The 20,266-nt window shown below is 60.6% G+C and overlaps 10 protein-coding genes across 10 annotated transcripts; 3 read left to right on the top strand and 7 right to left on the bottom strand.

Annotated features, from left to right (window-relative positions):
* Positions 1–2,354: 2,354 nt before the first annotated feature.
* On the top strand, positions 2,355–2,504 carry BDZ90DRAFT_208151 (hypothetical protein; the record flags this gene model as incomplete). The annotated part of the gene is made up of 1 exon (XM_025504001.1): positions 2,355–2,504. A coding segment is annotated over one exon (150 nt), but the record flags the coding sequence as incomplete, so codon positions are not given.
* Positions 2,505–3,360: 856 nt separating this feature from the next.
* Positions 3,361–4,044, bottom strand: BDZ90DRAFT_213407 (SFT2-domain-containing protein; the record flags this gene model as incomplete). The annotated part of the gene is made up of 2 exons (XM_025504168.1): positions 3,361–3,860; positions 3,915–4,044. Coding segments are annotated over 2 exons (630 nt in total), but the record flags the coding sequence as incomplete, so codon positions are not given.
* Positions 4,045–4,309: 265 nt separating this feature from the next.
* On the bottom strand, positions 4,310–6,529 carry BDZ90DRAFT_275444 (DUF803-domain-containing protein; the record flags this gene model as incomplete). The annotated part of the gene is made up of 3 exons (XM_025508880.1): positions 5,089–6,529; positions 4,738–5,012; positions 4,310–4,672 (listed from the first exon to the last, which is right to left on the bottom strand). Exons 1-3 carry the CDS (start codon positions 6,194–6,196, stop codon positions 4,310–4,312), a joined length of 1,746 nt encoding a protein of 581 aa, XP_025360939.1. The 5' UTR covers positions 6,197–6,529.
* Positions 6,530–6,609: 80 nt separating this feature from the next.
* BDZ90DRAFT_233458 (hypothetical protein) lies at positions 6,610–10,197 on the bottom strand. Its single transcript, XM_025506640.1, has one exon. The coding sequence runs from the start codon at positions 9,910–9,912 to the stop codon at positions 7,063–7,065; it is 2,850 nt and encodes a 949-aa protein (XP_025360938.1). The 5' UTR covers positions 9,913–10,197; the 3' UTR covers positions 6,610–7,062.
* Positions 10,198–10,798: 601 nt separating this feature from the next.
* Positions 10,799–10,960, bottom strand: BDZ90DRAFT_210723 (DSPc-domain-containing protein; the record flags this gene model as incomplete). The annotated part of the gene is made up of 1 exon (XM_025504083.1): positions 10,799–10,960. A coding segment is annotated over one exon (162 nt), but the record flags the coding sequence as incomplete, so codon positions are not given.
* A 2,258-nt stretch (positions 10,961–13,218) lies between these two features.
* Positions 13,219–13,765, bottom strand: BDZ90DRAFT_52274 (hypothetical protein). Its single transcript, XM_025509645.1, has one exon. It carries the CDS (start codon positions 13,651–13,653, stop codon positions 13,366–13,368), a length of 288 nt encoding a protein of 95 aa, XP_025360936.1. The 5' UTR covers positions 13,654–13,765; the 3' UTR covers positions 13,219–13,365.
* A 2,194-nt stretch (positions 13,766–15,959) lies between these two features.
* BDZ90DRAFT_52237 (hypothetical protein) lies at positions 15,960–16,944 on the bottom strand. The gene is made up of 2 exons (XM_025509644.1): positions 16,889–16,944; positions 15,960–16,681 (listed from the first exon to the last, which is right to left on the bottom strand). The coding sequence occupies exon 2, from the start codon at positions 16,519–16,521 to the stop codon at positions 16,105–16,107; it is 417 nt and encodes a 138-aa protein (XP_025360934.1). The 5' UTR covers positions 16,522–16,681; positions 16,889–16,944; the 3' UTR covers positions 15,960–16,104.
* Positions 16,601–16,903, top strand: BDZ90DRAFT_205996 (high mobility group box; the record flags this gene model as incomplete). Its single annotated transcript, XM_025503953.1, has 2 exons — positions 16,601–16,700; positions 16,785–16,903. Coding segments are annotated over 2 exons (219 nt in total), but the record flags the coding sequence as incomplete, so codon positions are not given.
* A 723-nt stretch (positions 16,945–17,667) lies between the features above and the next one.
* Positions 17,668–18,775, top strand: BDZ90DRAFT_222325 (hypothetical protein; the record flags this gene model as incomplete). The annotated part of the gene is made up of 2 exons (XM_025504523.1): positions 17,668–17,811; positions 17,891–18,775. 2 exons carry the CDS (start codon positions 17,668–17,670, stop codon positions 18,773–18,775), a joined length of 1,029 nt encoding a protein of 342 aa, XP_025360933.1.
* On the bottom strand, positions 18,595–20,074 carry BDZ90DRAFT_52156 (hypothetical protein). Its single transcript, XM_025509643.1, has one exon. The coding sequence runs from the start codon at positions 19,982–19,984 to the stop codon at positions 18,896–18,898; it is 1,089 nt and encodes a 362-aa protein (XP_025360932.1). The 5' UTR covers positions 19,985–20,074; the 3' UTR covers positions 18,595–18,895.
* Positions 20,075–20,266: the final 192 nt, after the last annotated feature.

Here is a 20,266-nt window from a genome sequence, read left to right as displayed (position 1 = left end):
TTGCTATCCCGATATCTCTTCCTCTTGCTCTTGGGACCCGAGAATCGGTCACAGCTGCAGAGAGCGAACAGAGTTACGCATTCAACCAACATCCGACGACCCGCTAGCCAAGGACGACAAACACTCCCTTGCCTTGGGTCGATCAACCCCTCCTTCCCTCCCTCTCCCCCCCACGGACCACCCGCTCGCCCATACGCCGCCGTCGTGCCAACTCGTCACCCAGGCCTTTAAAGCTTGGACGACCCTCGAGGCGATCGACACTCCTCCCCTCCGTGTTCCCCCCTTTTTGCATTGTTTGGTAGCTAGCTCCTCGCATCCCCTTTCCCCTACCCCCTCTTCCATATCACCACCACCTCGATCAAACGTTCGGGATGGACAACTTTCTCGACGCTCCGTTCAACTTCGAGGACGGATCGAGTCGCAATGGCAGCGGCAAGAATGAGCCCCTGTCGCCAGGCACTCTGAGCAGATTAGAGGCTTCGTGGCATGATGGCAGTAATACCGCCAGCACCAGCACTAGCACCAGCAGCAAGCCCTCGTCACCCGTCGAGACCAGGGAGCGTAAACCTCGTGCACGCTCACCAACACAGCCGTCACAGACTGGTGCACACCTCCGTCTGCCCAGCTTTGGAGATGGACTCGATGCCGATTTCAGCTTCTTCACCTCACCGCAGGGAGGCAGGAACGGCTCCATATCATCTGAGCTCCAGCAGTCTTACCTCTTTGGACGCAACTCGCTGGGCCTCCTCGACGACAACTTCCTCAATCTGTCGCCGCAAGCACCCTCGGCGCCGTCGATGACGCACTCGCAATCAGCATCGGGCGAGCTCGACCGACACAACAGCAACAGCAACCCAACCGGCGGCGACTGGAACGCTACGGCGCCACGCAAGCAGCAGCAGCAGCAGCAACACCAGCCATTCGCCATGTCCAGCTTCGGTGCTCTTGGCGACTCGATGCACCACTTCGACAGCCACGGTAACCCCGGACTGGCATTCAGAAACGGCAGCATCAGCGGCGAGTCCTACCACGCCGGCACGCAGCATCCATCACGACACGACTTCAGCCTCGGTCAGTCTCCCAAGTCGACGCGTCATTCTCCCGCCACGCACCTGTCCTTCGCCCAGGCGGGCAGCCCGGACACACCGTCGCGTCCTTTGGCCGGCCTCACTCTGTCACCCTTTGACGCCAACAACCACGCCACGCTCCTTTCTCTCTCGCAAGAGGGAGCTCTCAGGGCTGGCGCTGGCCACCGTGGCTCTGGCGACATGGGACCCCCGTCATCAACTCAACGCAGCAACCCGGCCATGAACCTTGCCAAGCGCGGCATGTTCGACAGTACGGCCAACGACAGCAACAAGAGGCGTACCAGCCCGCAGCAGCGCATCGTAGATGCCAGTGAGGAGCCTACGCCCTTGGCATCATCGTCAAGCACTTTCAGCGGCCCTCGACCGAACATCAGCCCTGCCACGCCCTTCACCCCTCGTCATCAGCAGCAACTCTCCACGCCCAGCTCTTCCTTCTCGAGCGGATCGACGACACCAGACGATGGTACCTCGTCGATGAGGCGTCAGATCAGCGCCAACGGCAGTAATACCTCGCCGTTTACCCCTGCCTCGACGCGTTCTGGTAGCTTGGGAGGTGGCGAACTGACTGGCAGCGACGGTCACGCGGCGTCCTTCGGCGAGCCCCTCGACCGTATGTGGTCCAAGAAGGATGGTTCCTCGCCCGACAAGTCCGGTATGCCTGGCACCGACTACGACGGAGGCAACCTGAGCCTCTTCCACCGCCGAGTCCAACATCCGGGCATGACGCGCATGCAATCGGCACCCTCCCTCACGCCCATCTCGGTCAACAGCGCCAACCAGCACCAGCATCGCAATGGGGAAGCCTCGATGCCCAGCACCCCCTCCGACTGCCCGCCAGACTCTGCCGTCTCTTGGGTGTCGAGCATTCCCTCCACCCCGGGAGACGTGACGGCTCCGGGTTTCCACAGCCCTGGAGGTGACTCGTTCTACTCGTCAACAAGCATGGCACAGTCGAGGAGCGCTGGCGCCCTCAACAACATGATGTCCCCGCCTAGCATCGCCCCGTTGACCCTGCACGACGGCACGCCCCTCCAGACCCCATCGCGCCATCGTCATTCGGGGTCCGACGCCTCTGCGAGCAGCTATGACTACCTCAACTCTCCACTCGGCGCGCCTCCCAAGTCCCTCAAGAAGGCCGGCTCTGTTACGCCGGGAGGCACTGCGGGCTACCTGGGCAACACGCCAAAGAAGTCCGGTGGTCGTTCATCGTCTGGAGCTCCCCCGCCGCTCGTCGTCAGCTCGGCGGACAAGGTGCACGTCTGCCACTGTGGTAAGCGATTCAAGCGTATGGAGCACCTCAAGAGGCACAACCGCACGCATACGCAGGAGCGACCCCACAAGTGTCCGATGGAGGGATGCGGCAAGTACTTTGGCCGTACAGACAATTTGGCTCAGCACTTGAAGACCCACTTCCGCGTCAATGGCCTCGCGAGGGCCTCTGAGCACCTCATGGCACTTACATCCAGCCAGCAGCACCACCAGCAGCACTTTGGCGGGCAAGGCGAGGGCGGTCAACCCATCGACCTTAGGCATGACCCGCACGCAGCTGCAGCTCATGCGGCAGCAGCGGCCATGAAGGCTGCGGCTGCTGCGGGCAACGGGAAGAGGCGCAGCTCGACAATCTCCATTCCTGCCGGAGGCGTGGGAGTTGATGAGGATGTCCTCGGTGGGCCTATCTCCCTCACCAAGCAAGGCGGGCACAGCCACAACGGTAGCGAGGCTTATCATCAGCACCAGCATGGCCACTTCTCAAGCCCTCAGCAGCACCAGCAACTCGGCGGCAGTCCCTTTCAAGGGCACCACGACTATCAGCAACAGGGCGGCCGGCCCGTCCTGACGCAGAGTGCTAGCGCCAATGCTTCGCCCTCCAATGCCTTTACGACTTCGGGACCTTCGGGCATGACGACGTCTCCCTACCAGGCCACCATGTAAAGGAACGGGAGCCCAGAGCTCAGAAACCAGGGCTCGACACGGCGAGTCTCCGAAAGCAGAAGTAGCATCGCATACACACGAACGCGAACCGTACCTTCTTCTCTTCACCTCTATTGTACCACTAGTCAATGATTCTCTTTACGACGTTCGACGATGCGGCAGACTCTTGATCAGCTTCACCATTTTGTGACGCGAACTAGCAATGTGAACCTTGTGATGCGCAAAAGGACGACCGTTTGATTGTACGACAACGAGAGTGGGGCTCGTGGAGACTGGCTGAGAGCGAAGTCCATGGCATTTCCTATAGACATTGGATCGGACACACTGAATCACACCGGACTCACAATGGCAACCACCCCGCCGCTCCTCTCGCAGCCCATTGTCCCGCGTAGCGCAGCGTCGTAGTCCCGCCCGGGAAGTACGCGGCCAAGTAAGCCAGCAGTGCCCCTACCTGCACAATGCCCGCTCCCAATGTGGGTAGCGTGACCCTCGGTCCCAGCGCAAAATACAAAGTCAATGCCAAGCTCCCCACATACGCCACACTGAACGGCAATCTCTCCTCGGAGCACATATGCCGGAGATGATTGAGCGGCCCAACCAGCACCGCGAAGCCGACCATGAATAGCATGCTACCCAGGCTGAAGCTGAGGGCGAATTTGCGCAACTTGGGCAGAGGGCTGAGGAGGAAGAGGAAGGAGAAGAGGAAGCACACTCCTGATCCAGCGAGGCAGGCTAGGAAGGAAAGAAGTCTCTCCCAGTGAGAGAGGGAGAGAAGAGCCTCTTCGCTGTCTGGTCGCGAGTTGGATCGGAGCGGGACGTAAGAGGAGAGCCAGGAGGAGGCTCCGGCGCCTGGTGGTCCGGCATTCGAGGATGGTGAGGCTGAGCTGCTGGCACGGTTGGACATCCAAGAAGGCAGGAGAGACGAGCCGCCTGTCGAAGACTGCTGCGCACTTGCTCTTGAGTCGTCATTCGCCCCTTGCGCCCACCTGAAGCCAGACAGCTGCGAGCGGAAGGAGCCCTCTGTCCCTCCTGCGGCGGGAGGTGTAGCGCTATTGTTCGTCGAGCCGAAGTTGGTCGGCAAGTTGAGAGGCATGGCCGGCATGCTGACCTCACGCTCGTCTCGTTCTGCGCGGCGTCTCCGCGCCTGCTCCTCATCTGTAATGCGCTCTGGTGAAGAGGAGATGGTGCGTGGTGCACTTGGGCGTGTGGAGCTGCTCGCGCCTGTTTGGCCACCTTGCCCTTGATCTCGGCCTGAGCTTTGCTCGTCTGACTTCCTAGGTAGCCAGGTGTCAGCACTCTTGCTTCCCCTCACCGCTCCCGCTCTGCCCTTCGCTGCGGCAGGCGAGGTCTCGTATGAAGTAGGACCCGTTACGACACGGTTCCTCAGCTGAGCCTGACCGGCTCCCGCTAGAGCGCCCCCGGCTCCTCGTGACGAGTTGGGCGACGCTAAGAGGAGATAACCACCTCCGCCCAATGCAGCACCTCCGCCCACAAAGGACAGGCGCGGCGTCTTCCCGCTGCGCGTGCTCGACAGGACCGGGCGAGGCGTTGCTGCGCTGGTCGCTGCGCTGGAGGAGGCCAGGCTGTGAGATCTGGTTGCTGCTGCCGTCGAGCCGGACGACATTTCTGGGATCGGGCCAGACGGCGGCGATCTAGGGTCCTTGCTTTTGGTCGGCGTGACGGGAAGGAGTGCCTGTCTCTCCTCGTCCACGATCACCAGGCCAGATGAAGCAGAAGCAGACACTCTATGTCTTCCTTGCCTTCCCGCCTTCTTGCCGCTTCGTCCTGACGAGCTTCCTTCGCTGCTCTCATCAACACCACCTCCCTCCTCGTCCTTGCGCCTCGTGAGCACGTAGACGCCGCCGAAAGTCGTGAGGCAGCCAGCTACGAAGCCGAGCACGCGACCGACGCTCGCTCGCTCGAAGTCGCGGAAGAGGACCGCGGAGCCCGAGATGGCGGATATGGTGAAGAAGACGAACTGCGAGGGGATGACTGTCGGCGCAGACGAACAAGGAGAAAGGTCAGCTTGGCTGTACTGCTACTTTGCGATTGCTCGCTGCGTACTCACCGGAACGAGCATCAAATCGCTGCAGAGCCCGATTGAGCATAGCGATCTGCGTGAGGGCCGTCCCCACCAGTACCACAAGGAGTCCATACGTGATAGGAGAGCGGAGCACTTCACCGATATCACCACCTCCTGCAGCGTGCGAGATGAGGCTCGAGACGCCCTTTGTGGACAGGACGGTGAAGCCGCCAAAGACGGCACAAGCCCCTACGTCGACTAGAATGTACCTGTCTCCGAGGCTCGTGCTGCTCATCCACAATAGCAAGACGCCGAGAACAGCCATGACTGCCGCATAGACCTCAAAGACCAACTGCGTCATTGCGCCCCAAAGAGCATCCGGGGTCCCATCCAACTCCCCGCCGCCCCCACCATCAGTGGCCGCACTGGCCACTACCCCTGCAGCTCCCGCACTAGCAAGAAGGACTCCCAGCACGTCGCTAGTGGCGAAGCGCTCCTTGAGCATCACAGGCGCAATGAAGACGTTTGCGAGCAAGGCGACAGACCCGAGCGGCGCAACGAGGGAGGCAGGGGCGAATCCGTAGGAGATGAAGTTGCCTGCTTCGCCCAAAGTCATGAGGAGCAGACCCAGCCACCAGAGACGAGAGCGGAGGAACTTTGCGTTCGGACCGCCGTTGCCTGACGGTGTACGTTGATGAGAGGGGCCGGAGGCGGAGGAGTCGTCGATCGAGTAGGGGCCAGTTTCGTCCTCCTCGATAGGGGATCCATTTGGCATGGGAGGGCGAGATGGCTTCTTCTTGCTGTTGCTATTGCCGCTGCTGCTACGCATACCTGTTGAGCCGTAGTCTGTCCTCTCTTGCTGTGCAAGTCGCTCAGCCTCACCATCCCCTCGGCCCTGCCGCCGCTCCTCCTGCTGACCTCCCTCACCCTCTTCGCTGCTCTGCTGCTCAGCCTGCTGATGCGCCTTCTTCTGGACATTGAGCGCCAGCGATACGAGCGTGTTGGCTCCGATGCAGATCAGAGCGCCTAGAAGCGCTTTTTGTTGCAGTAGTGAGGAGACATTGGTGTTTACGATGGATGATGATGAGAAGAAGGACGAGGGCCAAGAGGCTGACCCCACAGATGGGATCTCGAGATGGGCGTAGGAGCTCATGACGATAGATGCTAGGTGGTGACGGATGAGATGACGCTCTTGTAATCTGCTCTGTCAGAGGAGGATACCACTTGTGACGATCAGCTCAGCTGCCTTGATTGTTTTGAAGGACCTTGCCGTCGTCGAAGCTGAGCTGCGCAACTCCAGGAGGACTTTTTCCTCCAACTACGCTGAGCCGCGGTCGAAGGTATGGTAACAGCCCAATGGAGCTGTCTGCCTCTTTATGAGGTCTTTCAGAGGAGTGATAACTCTACCAACAGACGAGGAAGAAGACAATGAGGCCGTGATGAAAGAGGCGTCAGATGCCTTTGCTAGCTCGCTGCAGCCTCATCTGGTCTGCGTCCAGTTGGTCGAGCGAGGTGGAGTCGCGGTCTCAGACCAACGACTCCTCTTGATCTTCCGTGCATCAACTCAGCACAGCCTGCTTCAATGACTTGCTCGTCCCCCCTCCCTCATCCTCTTCTTCACCTTACCACCAACTGAGCTGTCTCTCTCTGTCTCTCTCTCGCACGCAGGCACAGCCTCATCATCTTCCTTGTTTATATTCGCATTGTGTCACAGAGGACATAGAGAAGAGAGAGGGGTGATTGGCGCAAAATCGCATGGTTGAGGACAAAGTTGGGTTGTGTCGGAGTTGTGCTTCTTGGAAAGATGGTGTTACAGAACCGATCGCGACGGCTTTCGTTGGTTGGAGAGACGAGGACGAGAGAATGTGAAACACAATAAGAGAAGAGCACACGAGAAGGGAGGAGAGACGCAGGGGTGGGGAGGGGAGAGATGGGCAAGATCCACAAGCGAAGGAGCAGTCGACGAGAGAGAAGCACTGATTACTAGCCTTCAAGCTCGTTTCCCGACTTCTCGCCCACTTACTGGCCCCAGTACCCCCTCGCGCCGTACGGGTACCCGCCGTACCCGGACTGGCTAGGCTGTTGCGCTCCACCACCGTATCCAGAGTACTGCTGGTAGTAAGGCGCCGCAGCCGCCGGGTGTTGAGGAGGCTGAGGCTGCTGCTGTTGAGCGGGCCCACGAGGGGTACCAGCCATGGGGTTGGCGCCAGCAGCGCTACCGCCGTTCTGCTTGGAAGCATCGTAGCGTCCGTACTCCTGACCCTGCTGCCCTTGAGCCTGCTGAGCAGGGGTCGCCTGGCCCTGCGCCTTCTGGTGAGCCTGCTGAGGAGTGGGGGCTCCCTGGCTTCCAGCCTGCTGCTGAGCCTGCTGGCCCTGCTGCTGCTGCTGGGGAGCACCGGCACCGCCTCCCAGGTAGTTGCCGTAGATCTTTGCGTAGTCACTCTGAGCGCCAGGCATGCCGCTACCGCCGCGCTGAGCACCATAGGTGTCCTGCAGACCCCCGTAGGAGCCGCCAAGACCGCTCTGTCCGTAACCTCCCTGCGAACCGTAGCTCGTTGCGTCCGGAGTAGCCTGCTGTGCGTACGGCGACGCAATGGACGCGGGCGTGCTCGGCTTTTGAGCCTGCTGCTGAGCCTGAGCCTGCTGCTGAGGCTGTCCGTACCCGTGCAGAGCGTACTGCCCGTACCCCTGCGGCTGGCCGTAGTGCCCAAACTGGTGCGAGGGCATGTAGTAGTGGTGCGGGTAGTAGTAGGGCGTAGCAGGGTAGGGCTGCTGCTGCTGTTGGTGGTGGTGTTGCTGATGGTGGGCGGGCTGCTGGGCCTGCGAGTGCTGGCCGTATTGGTGAGCCTGCGGAGGTTGCTGCTGCTGCTGTTGAGCGGCAGGTTGGCTCTCCTGCTGCTGGCCTGCAGACTGTTGGCCCTGGCGATCGTCGCTACGAGAAGCACCGAAGCCCTGGTCGTAGCCGCCGTAGAAGGAAGCGAGGCGGTTGGTGTCCAGACCACCGTACATTGAGTAGTCCTGGTATCCGCCCTGGTTGCTCTGCGCGGGCGTCTGGCTGGAAGCAGTGGAGCCGGCGTTGTTTGCAGCGTGAGAGCCGTAGCTGCCGTACAGGGAGGACTGATCGTGCTGTTGCTGCTGAGCGGGAGCCTGTTGCTGCTGCTGGCCGTAATTGCCGCCATAGCCAAAGGCATCTGAACGGAATCCACCGTAGGCGCTCTGCTGTGGCTGTTGTGCCGGCGTCTGCTGCTGCTGCTGCTGTTGTTGGGGCTGCTCGTAGCTCTGAGCCGGAGCAGCGGGCTCTTGCGTCTGCTGAGTAGCCTCGAGGTAGCGCTGTTGCTGAGGCTGCTGAGCTTGCTGTTCGTACGATGCGGCGGGGGCACTAGGCGGGGCAGGTGCAGCGGCGGCGGGGGCCTCAGGCTGCTGCTGTGCCGCAGGTCCAGTGGGAATCGCAGCGGCGGGGACTGCGGGCTCTGGCACATCATTGTCGTCTCCACCGAGGAAGTTGAGAGTGCCGAACTGCACGCCAAGGTTGTCGAGCGAGTTCTTGCCGGCCATGACGACAGCTTGATCCTGCTTGGCTCGAGCAAGGGCACGCTGAGAAGCGGCTGAGCGGGCAGCGGGCTTGGTAGGCGCAGCAGCGGGCGCAGAGGCGGGCTCTTGAGGGGCCGTCTCGATGGCAGCGGCGGACGCGGCAGGAGTCTCCTCCACAGCAGCCTCAACTTCGCTGACGGGGACGGTCTGCGTCTCAACGATGGTAGTCTCTACGGGACCAGCTGGGGTCTCTTCGACAATAGTCTCCTCGACCACTGCATCAACGACAGGTACGGCCTCCTCTGCGGCAGCTGCGGGAGTAGCCTCGATGGCAGCCTCAGGAGCAGCAGTCATAGCAGGAGCGATGGGCGCTTGCGCAGACGCAGGAGGTTGAGGCTTGGGAGGGTCTTGACGTCGAGCAATCTGAGCCCAAGTCTTCCCGGATGATCCTGAAGGGAGCGATGGCTTCGAAGCAGGTGCAGCCGGAGTTGCCGCCGCCGCTGCCGCTGCTGCTGGTGCAGCCGGTGCGGCTTTGTCTGCTTGAGCAACGGGAACCATGTTAGGCTCGTCATCCCAGCTCGTCACTTTGTCGTCGACGTTGCTTGACTGAGCAGGCGCTGCAGCAGCCGGCGTTGGCTCATCGTCCCACGAGTCAGCTGCAGGTGCAGGAGCCGTTTTTGCGCCTCCATTCGCCTTTGCGATGGCCTGTGCCCAAGTAGGCCCGGTACTAGTGGGCGCCGTAGTAGTAGGCGCAGCAGAAGAGTCTTGAACGTGGCCATTGGCTTGAGGGGCAATGCCGCCCCCACGTCCGCCACTTGCTCCACCTCTGAATCCACCTCGAGCGCCTCCCCTTCCACCTCGGCCGGCTACACCAGCACCTCGACCGCCGCGAGCAGCACCGCCAGCACCACGCATTGAGCCATTAGCGGCAGCCGACGAGTCGCTGGCTGAGATTTGGGGCAGGGCAGGGGCCGCAGCGGGCGTGTCCTTCTTGACTTGCTTCTTTGACTTGACGGATGAGAATTGCTCAGCATGTCCCTCGGTAATGCGTGCGACAGCCAACTCGAGCTCTCCGCCTGCCTCTTGAAGGGCAAAGAGAAGATCCTCATCGGTCCAGTCGCCGAATAGTTCTCGGAGAAGACCAAGCTGCGAGCCGTACTTCTTGCGAAGATTGCGTACCTCTTCTGTGTCGTCTGCCTGTGGGCGGGAGGGGTCCTTTACAGCTACGCCGCCAGAGCTGTGGTGATTACGGCCACGTCCTCCGCGGTAGCCTCCACGTCGCGGGCCAGATGGGGCAGCGGCCGCAGCCGGGCCTGACGGTGTTGCTGTGGTCGACATCGCAGGTTATGTGTGTGTGTTTGTGTGTGTTCTCGAGGGTGGAGGAGGTGCTCTTGGAAGCTCTCGAGGATGAACGAGAGCAAAGGAAGAAGAAGAAGAGCGATTGGCGGCGATGTGTGGCTGCGCTTCGAGACCAAGTGTTCTTCGATGCGACGACTACGACGGCCAATGCACTGCACTGTCTTTTGGCGCAAGTCGATCTGTTAGATACAAGGGCAGCGGCGGCGACGAAGACGGCGTGTAGCTGTTGTTGAGACGGATTCGATGTCGTGGTGGTGGTGAGCGAGAAGGAAGCAGCAGCGCCTGGCTGCAAACTGGAGGTCCCTCTCGCCTGCCCTTCGTCGCCCTCGCCGCCCTCGCCGCCCTCGCCGCCCTCACTCAGTCCAAGTCTCTACCGTCAAGGGCGGCAGACGACTCGCAGCTGGACTGGCCGGATGCCCCGCGCGCAGAGCCAAGGGCGGAGGTGAGCGGTGCTGCCTCGACTCGGGCGTGTGACGCCTCGCCCGCCCTCCGCCCAAGACCGACGACGACGCTCAGGCCCTCTCTCTGTGCGAACAAAGAATATGAGAAGAAGTCGAGACGTCGCGGCTATGTATCATGAAGAGAGCATTACCATCGTCGCAAGCAACGCCGCATCGCGAGATTCCTCAAATGCTCGCTATGCTCAATGCATTTGTGTATAGAGCTTTGCTGTCGATGAAAAAGAGAAAACGAAGAGAGAATACAGATGTCCGCGGTCGTGCTCATTTGGATCTTCCATGCCTGGCCCCCTTCCCCGCTCTTCAACGTCTCATTCCTGTTCCCTGACCGCTCCTCCTCATCCTTCATCCTTCTGCTCCCTGAGTGTCATCTCCTCGAATGCCATCAAACAGCTGATGAAACCAATGTTCGGGCTGACATCTTTTCTCCTCTCACTCACAAACTCGTACGCCTTTTTGAGGGGCCACTTGTACTCGTGGATCAACCATCCAATGACCACCGAAACGGACCTCGACTTGCCAGCTCTGCAGTGTACGTAGACGGGTGCACCCTCCCGCCGGGCCTGGTCAAGAAATGCGCAAGCGGTAGTGATGTCCTCTTGCACATTGGCCGCCTCAACATTGTCGTACATAGGTATGTGTAGGTAGCCGTCAAAGTCCGGCGGCCGGAGAGAGAGATCGCCGTCGCCCGAGCTCTTGTCAGACACCTCAGCCGCGCAATTGAGGATGCGACGGATGCCGAGAGATCTGAGCTGGTCCACTTCGTCTTTTGTGGTAATGTCCGGGCCGAGGTAGAGAAAGGACGGAATCACAGTGCTCACGTCAAAGGGAGTAGTGCTTGCCGCCTCCGTGGCCGAATTTTCCAGCGTCGTTGTACCCGCCTGGAAGGGCTGATGACTGCCACGTCGGGCCATCTCACGACCGAGCTGATTCGAAGTAGGCATCACCGGTGGCGGATGGATGCCGGAGATTGCGCCGTGGCCTGACGGTGACATGGGCAAGGACATGTCTCCGAAGCTTGCGGGAGAAGGCGGGAGCTTGGCTTGCAGGTGCGCCAGGCCTTGCAGTGACATCGCTGCGCCTGAGACAGGAGTGCCATGAGTTGTCCGTGACGTTGAAGGAACTCTGAGCGACAAATTGTTGTCACCCGCCCGAACAGGGGCGCTATTGGACGCTGCAACATTGGACGCCTTACTCCCGTTCGTGGCAAGGCTGCCTAGCGTCTGCACCTTGTCGCCCGTATCAAGACGGGCGAGAGAAGGTCTGCCCGGGCGCATTGGACGGCTCGAAGGTGGTGTAGGTGGCTTCTGGGGCGGAGGTGCTAGTGCTGACACTGCAGACGAAGGGCTTCTAGGCGATTTTATTCGCGAAGGGCCCGCCTCAGATGACGGATGGCGGCGCAAGCTACCAAGCGTCGTCGAGTGGCTGGGTGCAGTCGTCTCTAGACCCCGCTCGATGAAGGCTGCGGCGTCCTGGCGCGAGAGCAGGCTGGAAATGTCGCCCTTGACGAGCATGTTTCGCCCTCTAATCTGGCCATGTGGGCTCTCTAGCCTGTCCAGAGCCTCTGCTAACGTCCTCGACGCCTCTTGTGATGCTGGCGGGCCCATGGAGCTCCCGCTTGGTGCGCTCATCGACTCGTGAGGCATGACCACCACGACGTCCGCCTTCCACAGGTCCAGCGGCGATGCCGGGGTGCGTGGACTCTTGCCCGACTCCCCACGCCCACCCGCCGCCGTCAGAGAGTCCAGCGCTTCCTCAAACTTTCGCTTGCCGCTCGTCGTGGTAATATAATCTCCCAAATGGGCCAGGTGGTAGTGAGAAGAAGAAGAAGAAGCTGGTGACGGCGCAGCGCTCGCCTTGGACAAGGTAGCGACGGCTGATCGTCTCATCCTCCTCACCACAAGGCTAGGCAGGGCGAGGTTAATTGACCCGACGATGCGATGTTGGAGAAAGTCGTCGAGCGGGCGAAGGTCGAAGATGATAAGCTTGCGCGGGGAAGGAGGCGCCGGGTAATGCGGCAAAGGCTGTGCTTGCGGCGGCAAAATCGGCGCCGGCGGATGAGGTGCGGGCGATGATGGCCCGTTAGTCTGGGCTGGAGCTAAGGATGAAGATTGGTCCACAGTGGATGATGGTGATGTCGATGAAGAAGGATGAGAACGAGCAGGGAACCTTGGTGGCAATGGCGATGAGAGCGGCGGTATTTTTGGCTTTGAGCTATGCCCAGACTCGCCCTCTTCACCTTGACATTGCGGCGAGTCACTAACAGATCCCCGTCTGCCAAGCCGCTCTTTGCTCTTGCTGCTGCTGCTAATCGTTGTGGTGACGAGCAGCTGATGAGGGTCGATTGATGATGGTTGATGTGGTTGCCGGGGAAGAGACGTTGCATGAGTCTGGGTCGGGGTCTGGATCTGGGCCCCGGCGTCATCTCCATCGTCGTTACCAGCGCCCTCCTCCCTCTTGTCCTTCCGCGTCGTCGCGATCCCGGAGCTCCTCAAGATTGCGCTCGCCGGTCTGCCGGTCGCCGCTTCCGCCGCCCCCGCCAAGGCGCTGCAGGAAGATGAGGCCGGCAGTGGGCTTGGTGGCCTGGCAAAGAAGAGCAGAGCAAGACGATCAGTTGATGGACATGGGGTCAGGCGATAGCAAGAAGAAAGAAAATGTCGAGGTGGTGAGAAAGTTGTGAAAGGTGAGCGTCGCAGCGTCGTGGAGGGCGGAGCGGGAGTGTGGAACAAGTCTCAGGAACAACGAGGAGGTGGTAATGACGACGCTGTCGGCCTTCCGTCTCGGTCCGTTGCTCTTTTTGCTCTCAACCGGTAATGCGACGAATTGTCTGGCCACCATGCCAACATCAATCAATGCTCGAAAAGAATCGTGATGAGTGATCCTCACGGTTCTCGCGGCGTAGAAGCGGCGACGATTCTCCGACCACATCTCTGCCCACAGAACCGTTCTCCGAGCCCAGATCCCAGCGCGGAACTCACCGTGATGACGAAGAGCTGACCGAGCCCTCGACGCTGTCTGAACAGCTAGCGATGCCGCCCACGTCGCTGTGATGGCCTTGCTCGCCAGCTCGCGCGGACTCCGCGGACTGAGAATTGACAGTGGCCCCTGACGACGACCCAGCCTGACTTTGCAGGATCCTCACGAGCTCGTCGGCGGTGACTAAGGCGGATTGTGAGGTCGACGCATGGTTGTCAGCTCCCGTCAAGGACAGCGCCGGCGCTGCCAAAGAGACCTGGGTGGAAGTCGGTGAGGTGGACCCCATCGTTTCGACCTCCCCTGATGCGGCTTTCAAGGCAGCTCAGAGGCAGGACAGGTTGAGTGGATGATTGAAATGCGATGTTGTGAGGGCGATGCTCAGAGTAGCTGCGTCACCTGGAGCAACACATCTGCCCAGCAGTCATGTTCGATGTCGGCTTTGAGGGGAAAGGCTGAGAAGTGGGGGATGGACGGACGCACAGGCGTGTGAGGCTAGGCGAGGAGCGCGGACTAAGGCAAGGTGAAGGTCCGCGCGAGTCGGCGATGGCCTCGTTCGAGATACGCTAGAGGGGGCGACGAGGACGAGTGGGCGATCGTTGCAATGGCAAGTGGGGACTGAAGATGCGGACGAGGCGAATGTCTGGGAATGAGGAGCAAAGAATATCCTGCAGGTGCGAAGTGCTAGTCACGTGACTCGACATGATGATGGTCATCGCGGAGGGAGATGGTAGCCTGGCAATATCGAGAGATGGCGTAAGCTCGAAAGTTCACGCCGGCAGGGTCGCTTTAAGGCGGTTTCCCCAGTAGGCGTACTTCGTAGCCGCCTCAATCGCCTGAGCCGATGTCCCCAATCTCTTTGGCCGTCAACCGTGACCCTTGCCCATGGTGTGCCTACATGGCAGCACTGAAGTGATGGCACTTATGACACTTGACTTGCACTCGATCTGCTCGAAGCAGGCAGTGAAACCCTGCCGAGCAGGATGCTGTCTGAACTAGCACCGTCAAGCTCTGCGCTTGGCCTCCTTCTCGGTGTCGCCAAGGTGCACGTCGTCTCTTCGTTCAACATCACGCCTTTACGCGCCTGTTGTACTCTCTCTGCCGTGCTGCTGTTGTGACCTTGAACGAGAAGCCAGGAGCTATCATGCTGCCGTCATCTGCGCAGACGACCTACTAATCTCCCTCTCCCGGTCCGCAGCAGAGCGTCAGGTGAGAAGCAATCGACTTTGCAGCACCAGATTGCTCGTCAATTCTGACTCGATGACAACAGGCAGAGTGTGCGGCTGAGATGCGGGTCCGACAGCGGCGGGCGAGCATCGTAGGGTGTGTCTCCCTGGTGTAGCCTATTGAGCTATCCGACCGGCGAAGTCGCCGTTTCAGCACAGTATCTCACTGCTTTCGAGGCGAGCGCGTTCGCGGGAGTTGAGAGTACCGACCGCTGTCGAGCACGCCGATGACGCTGTTCATGCGCAGGCAGAGCCAGCATGGGCCAGAACAATGCCATCAGATCTCAGACCGTGACGCGAAGAGCGCCACTCGATCGCGATGAAGGGTCAAGGACGTCAATAGTCCTCAAGACCTCCGGGTCCTTTGCCAGCGCTCTCCAACCCCCCGGCAAGTGATGGCGTGCTCGTCTGCGTGCCTTGACGCGAGTGGGCGGCATTGGGGACTGATCTCGAGCGATGAGGGCTTGGAGCTACCAGCGGCGGGGGGTATTGAGGCTGCGTGCAGGCTCGCTGTGGGCCGCAGCGAGCGACGACCAGCATTGGAGCGACATCAGCCAGAGTAGCGTCTTGACGCGAGACATACGGTAATGACTCTTCGGCAGCTGCTCGAACTGTCAGACACTGAATGTGATTCGCGAGGCATACGACAGCACGAAGCTCAAGGATCGGACTTGGAGTGCAAAGGCACTGAGATCGTGTGACTCGCTGCTCACCATCGGGCGGCCGTGACGAGGCTAAATCACTTCTCCGCGCTTACTATCGGGCCGCGCACCATTTCTCAATGCCCTGATAGGGCTCAGCAATGCTGCCACTTCAATGACATTACCATGACATCGTCCACCGCCTACGAAGCCCATGCTTCTCGCCAACACCGTAGCCACGAGGGGTGCCCGCCGTTAAATCACGTAGATCAGTCAAGCTCGATCAGACCGCTGATTTGGCGGGGGGGCAAGGGGCTGGCTCTGGCAAGCCGCCCGCCCGCCTACTCGCCTGCCTGCCTGGGGCTTGCCCGCTTGGCCGCGCCGCCGCCCCGCCAGGCTCAGAGTGACTGTGTGGCCGCCCTGGGCCTCGCGCCTGGCTTGCCGCCGCCTGGCTTGCTTGCGCCCGCCTGGCTCTGGCTGATGAGCCCGCTCTCGCTCGCCGCGCCAACACACCACACCGCCGCCCGCCAGCCAGCCTACGCTCTTACCACCAACCTCATCATCGTATCCTCAACTCGATTTGACCCTTAAAGGTGAGTTTTAGCACGTAGCATTGCGCGACTCTATGAGCTCGAGGGACGTGGACTTGCGCTTTTCGGTATCTCGTCGAATCGACCCAAAATCACCCATCCGCTCCCCTGCGCCTACGCTGAGCGCTGAGCCCTACGCTTGAGCGTGAGCCAGCCAGGCCAGGCTGGGACGCGTCTCAGGCCTACGCAGCCTACAAGCCTACGCCTGCGCCTGGCGCTGCTAGGCTGGCTCAGCGACGTCGTGGTTATGGCCTTGGCTTGGTCGCTACCATCGACGCGCTGCTCAGGGCATATCGAGAAGAGGGCGAACAGCATCCGGGTGGATCGAGAGCTGGCTCAGCCTCTCGTCCGCACCTGTGCTCGTCATCATCATCGACGCATCCACACCGTGTATGCACGCATGCACTGGCCAGCGATCGCGTCGCCTGCCACGGTGTAGGGCGTGACTGACGTTCGACGACCAGCAGAGCATATTACCACGCCGAAAGCACGAGAAATGGCCAGCTGACCACCAATATCCGCTCCTCCTCGCCCCTCGTGCCTCCTCCCTTTCCTCGATCCATGCTGCATACATCCACCCCTCTCCGCCTGCGCAGACCACCACACCACCCCACCGTACACTAATCACCATGGCACCCAAGAAGGCTACCTCCGCCGCTGCTACCACCAAGAAGACCAAGAAGGTGAGTCGCTGAGCCATCCACGCTTGCGGTCATCCACCGCCCGATCCCCACTGCAGGCGTCTGACTCCCTCCTCTCTTTCTTTCCTCGCCGCGCACCAGGACAAGGACGCCCCCAAGCGTGCCCTGTCTGCGTACATGTTCTTCTCTCAGGACCAGCGTGAGCGCACCAAGGCCGAGAACCCGGAAGCCACTTTCGGTGAGCAAGGCCTTTTACCACGCGCGCCCACTCTATCCCCCCTACTCACACCTACTCCTCGCCCCACCCTTTCGCATTCCTCAGGCGAGATTGGCCGCATCCTCGGCGCTACCTGGAAGGAGATGAGCGACGCCCAGAAGAAGCCTTACATCGACATGGCCGAGCGTGACAAGAAGCGCGCCGAGGACGAGAAGGCTGCCTACACTGGCGGCAAGAAGGGAAAGAAGGGTGCTGACAGCGACTAAGGGAGAGCGCGACAGAGTCGTACCCTTCCTCAACGTCAGCCGGATCAACGAGGAGTCACAAGAACAACCAACTATCCTTCCAGCTAGCCCATTGAGCTTCTCGACCCGGCCGCACGTCGTCGTCGCCGTCACTACTACATCCCTTCGCTCCCCTCCGCTCGCCGTGTCGTCTCAGCCTCTATCCTTTCTCAGTTGTCTTTGTAGCTCTCTTGACTCTCAACGATACGATTTCTCTCGAACTTCTCCTCTGCTGGCGACTGTAGAGGCGGGCGAGACGCTGAAGCTCACCACTCTAGCTATCAACAGCAGTGGTTGCCAAGTCGCGAGCGTGCGTGGAGGGCGCGAAGACGGGATGAGTGTGGTATAGCGTAGGTCATTCGCCGACCGCAATGGTGTTCCAAACCCACCGGAGGCACAGTCGTGATAGTACAGGATGTCGCTCCACTCGACTGCTGGTCCAACTGACTCGCTTCTCAGCCTGGGCATCCCTCACGAGCCCATTGGACCGCATCGCCTCATCGCGGTGCCCAGGGCGGGCCGCGAGGAGCTCCACATCCAGAAGTCGCACGACAGCCGCGTACCGATCGCGACTTTCTTGCCCATCTACCGCAACATCAAGACGCGGGCCAGCGAGACTCACAAAGTCTACACAGCGCAAGAAGCTCAACATATCCTCTATCATCGCAGCGGCGCATCGACGTGTGTCTCTCAGAAAGCTCAGAATGGCCGCTTCTCGCACCTCTTACTCCCTCAACAGCCGCAACGCCTTCTCCCTCCTACGAGATCTGTACGCCCGTGCACCAGCCAGTGTCGCGACCCTGGGCTCGATCTTAGCAAGCTGGCTCCTCAGCAAAGCCTGGGAGGATGTGCGTCCGCTTCTGCCCTCCCGCAAATCACCCTTGTACTCACTTCATTCACGCTGATACCTTTCCCGTCCGCCGGCAGTATATCCTTTACTACTCGCTCGGGCCAGGGGGCTTCCTCCCACATTCCTTCTTCGGCTGGCTGATACACAATCTCATTCTCTGGCCTATCTCCCTGCCTCGATCCGCAACCACTGGGACGAGCTTCTTGCCTCCAGCTGACCTGGGAAGGGGCCACGAGCCGAATCTACTAGGAGAGGGAAAGCTGCCTGTACGAAGGGGAGGGAGAAGACCGAGAATCAAGGGTGTGGTGCCGCATAGATGTTTGGAAGGCGGTAATAATGAGACGCGACAGCTCATTCTCACCCACCTACATCATCTCAGCAATCTGCACCCTACGATCCTCACGTTGGGCTCCTCAAAATTGGAGCGCTCCCCGCCTTCCCACCTCAACGCCCTATTCCACCACCCCTCAGCCAACAACAGCGCCCCTTCCCCGCTGGCAACGCATTACCTATCCCTTTTGCCCAGCAGAGAAATCTGCCACGTCCACGACGCAGAGGAGAGCGTGGATGAGGGAAGTTTGCATTGCCTCCTCTCGCCCGCTGATGCGCACGAGGTGATCAAGGCAGGTTGGGGGGAGCTGCATCCGCTGGCTGGCTTTGGGAAGAAGGGTTTCTGGTGGCCACCGACAGTGCTGCTCGATCTAGCTAGGCTTCCGATTGTGGGAACCTTGTTCAGTGGCGAAGCTCAGGCGAGGAGGTGGGGTCGTGCATACCCTCCTGTGCTGACGAATAGGGGTGGTGGGTCGAGAGGGCTGCAAAAGTTGCCGCCTACGTACTTGATGATCTACCCTGCGAGGGACGGGGCGGAGGTTGACGCGGTCAAGCAGATCGTCGAGGCCAGCGTGGGCTTCGCGACAGGCTTTGCGTGCGGGACCGTCGCAAGAGGGGGAGAGGGCGAGTGACATGGCGGCGAGGCGGGGTACGGTGAGAGGTGGTGATACCATTGATAGTTTGAACAGAATTACAGAGATGTGACATGGTACTCGCACGACGACCGCAGCTTGGCTTAGCTCACTGCCAGCCTATTTCTTCTTGCCGCCGTTCTGCTGCATTGCCAAAATCTGCACCATCCTGACAAAGATGTTGATCACATCCAGCTCGAGGCCAATCGACTCGCGGAGAGGGTCAGCCCTGACATACCCAGCCTGAGCTGCCTTTGCGTGGGCCAAGATCTTCTGCGTGTCCCACAAAACAAAGCCGCTGAACACCGCGAGACCACCGTAGAGGGAGATGGCCTCAGTGGCGACGAGAGTGCGGAAGGCTGTTGCGGGGAGGATCATGGGAGCGAGGGAGCTGAGCGCGACGACTGTCACACCAGCAAGGAGGGGGCCGCCCATCCACAGGTACTGCCCGTCCTTGGCCGTTGCGCCTACGTAGCAGATTGAGCCGACGATGCCTGCGGTGTACAGACCAGCGCGAGCGAGAAGTGCGGGGCTAAAGAAGAGCAGTGGGCTAAGCACTGCGGCCTGCGAGGCGTTGAAGACAGCCCAGCTGAGCAGCTTCCCTGGAGATCCAGGCTCGAGAGTCTGTGCCCCGATCATTCCGCCGATGGAGGTGGCGAGACCCAGACCAAGGACGAGCCACGGGTTGGCTGACATGAGACGGTACGAGAAGCCAATACGATGCAGCGCCACTGCGGCTCCGGCGGTCATAGTCAGTCCACCGGCGAGGTACTTAAAGGTGCTGTTGAGGTATTCCCGAGAGAAGGCGTCCATGGGCCCATCGCGCGTCTCACGGTTCAAAAAGGCATTGGCTGCGAGAGCCGTACCACCGATGATACCCAACGAAGTCAGAGCTCGAGTCCAGCCACCGGGCGCCGAGAAGGAGCGAGGGGCGTCGGCGGAGGGAGCCTCGTGAGGGAAGGAGAAGGAAGGCACTGGCGCTGTTTGAGCGCCAACTGCTTGAGACCCTGACCCTCCTGCGCCGAGACCAGAGCTGCTACCGTTGTTGTTGTTGCCTCGTCCAAAGGGACTTGTCCTTACGCCACGCAGCTGGCCGAGGACTGGTGGGCGAAGGGGGAGAATGGTTGATGCTCGAGGCACTTGCTTGCTCATGCCACTACGCAGCATTGAGCGGCTCAGTGCCGCCATGGAGGGGCGGAGAGCTGTCATAATAGCTTGATAGCTTGATTGGTTTTGTCGGTGATGAGGATGAAGATGGATGGTAAGATGCGGCTGCGACTGAGCCGACTGAACCGCTCCACCTCGACTGGCAACGCCACGCCCGACTGACGCAGCCCGCCCGGCTCTACTCAGCCCGCTCACTTTAGGCACGGGCCTGGAAGCCACGCGAGCGAGGCGGGCGAGCGGGCAGGCCCACAAGTCGAGGCCAAGCAGAGGAGCAAAGTCATCGAGCGAGCGGCCTGCTTGGACTGCGCGGTGAGCGGGCTGCGC

Source organism: Jaminaea rosea, assembly GCF_003144245.1.
Source record: "Jaminaea rosea strain MCA 5214 unplaced genomic scaffold BDZ90scaffold_11, whole genome shotgun sequence".
Classification (NCBI taxonomy): domain Eukaryota; kingdom Fungi; phylum Basidiomycota; class Exobasidiomycetes; order Microstromatales; genus Jaminaea; species Jaminaea rosea.
The sequence above is the reverse complement of the archived record's forward strand: the minus strand, read 5'-3'. Positions and strand labels throughout refer to the sequence as shown.

Coding starts and splice junctions, on each gene's coding strand:
- BDZ90DRAFT_233458 (XM_025506640.1), bottom strand. CDS start 9,912: ATGTCGACCACAGCAACACCGTCAGGCCCGGCTGCGGCCGCTGCCCCA.
- BDZ90DRAFT_52274 (XM_025509645.1), bottom strand. CDS start 13,653: ATGGGGTCCACCTCACCGACTTCCACCCAGGTCTCTTTGGCAGCGCCG.
- BDZ90DRAFT_52156 (XM_025509643.1), bottom strand. CDS start 19,984: ATGACAGCTCTCCGCCCCTCCATGGCGGCACTGAGCCGCTCAATGCTG.
- BDZ90DRAFT_52237 (XM_025509644.1), bottom strand. CDS start 16,521: ATGGCTCAGCGACTCACCTTCTTGGTCTTCTTGGTGGTAGCAGCGGCG.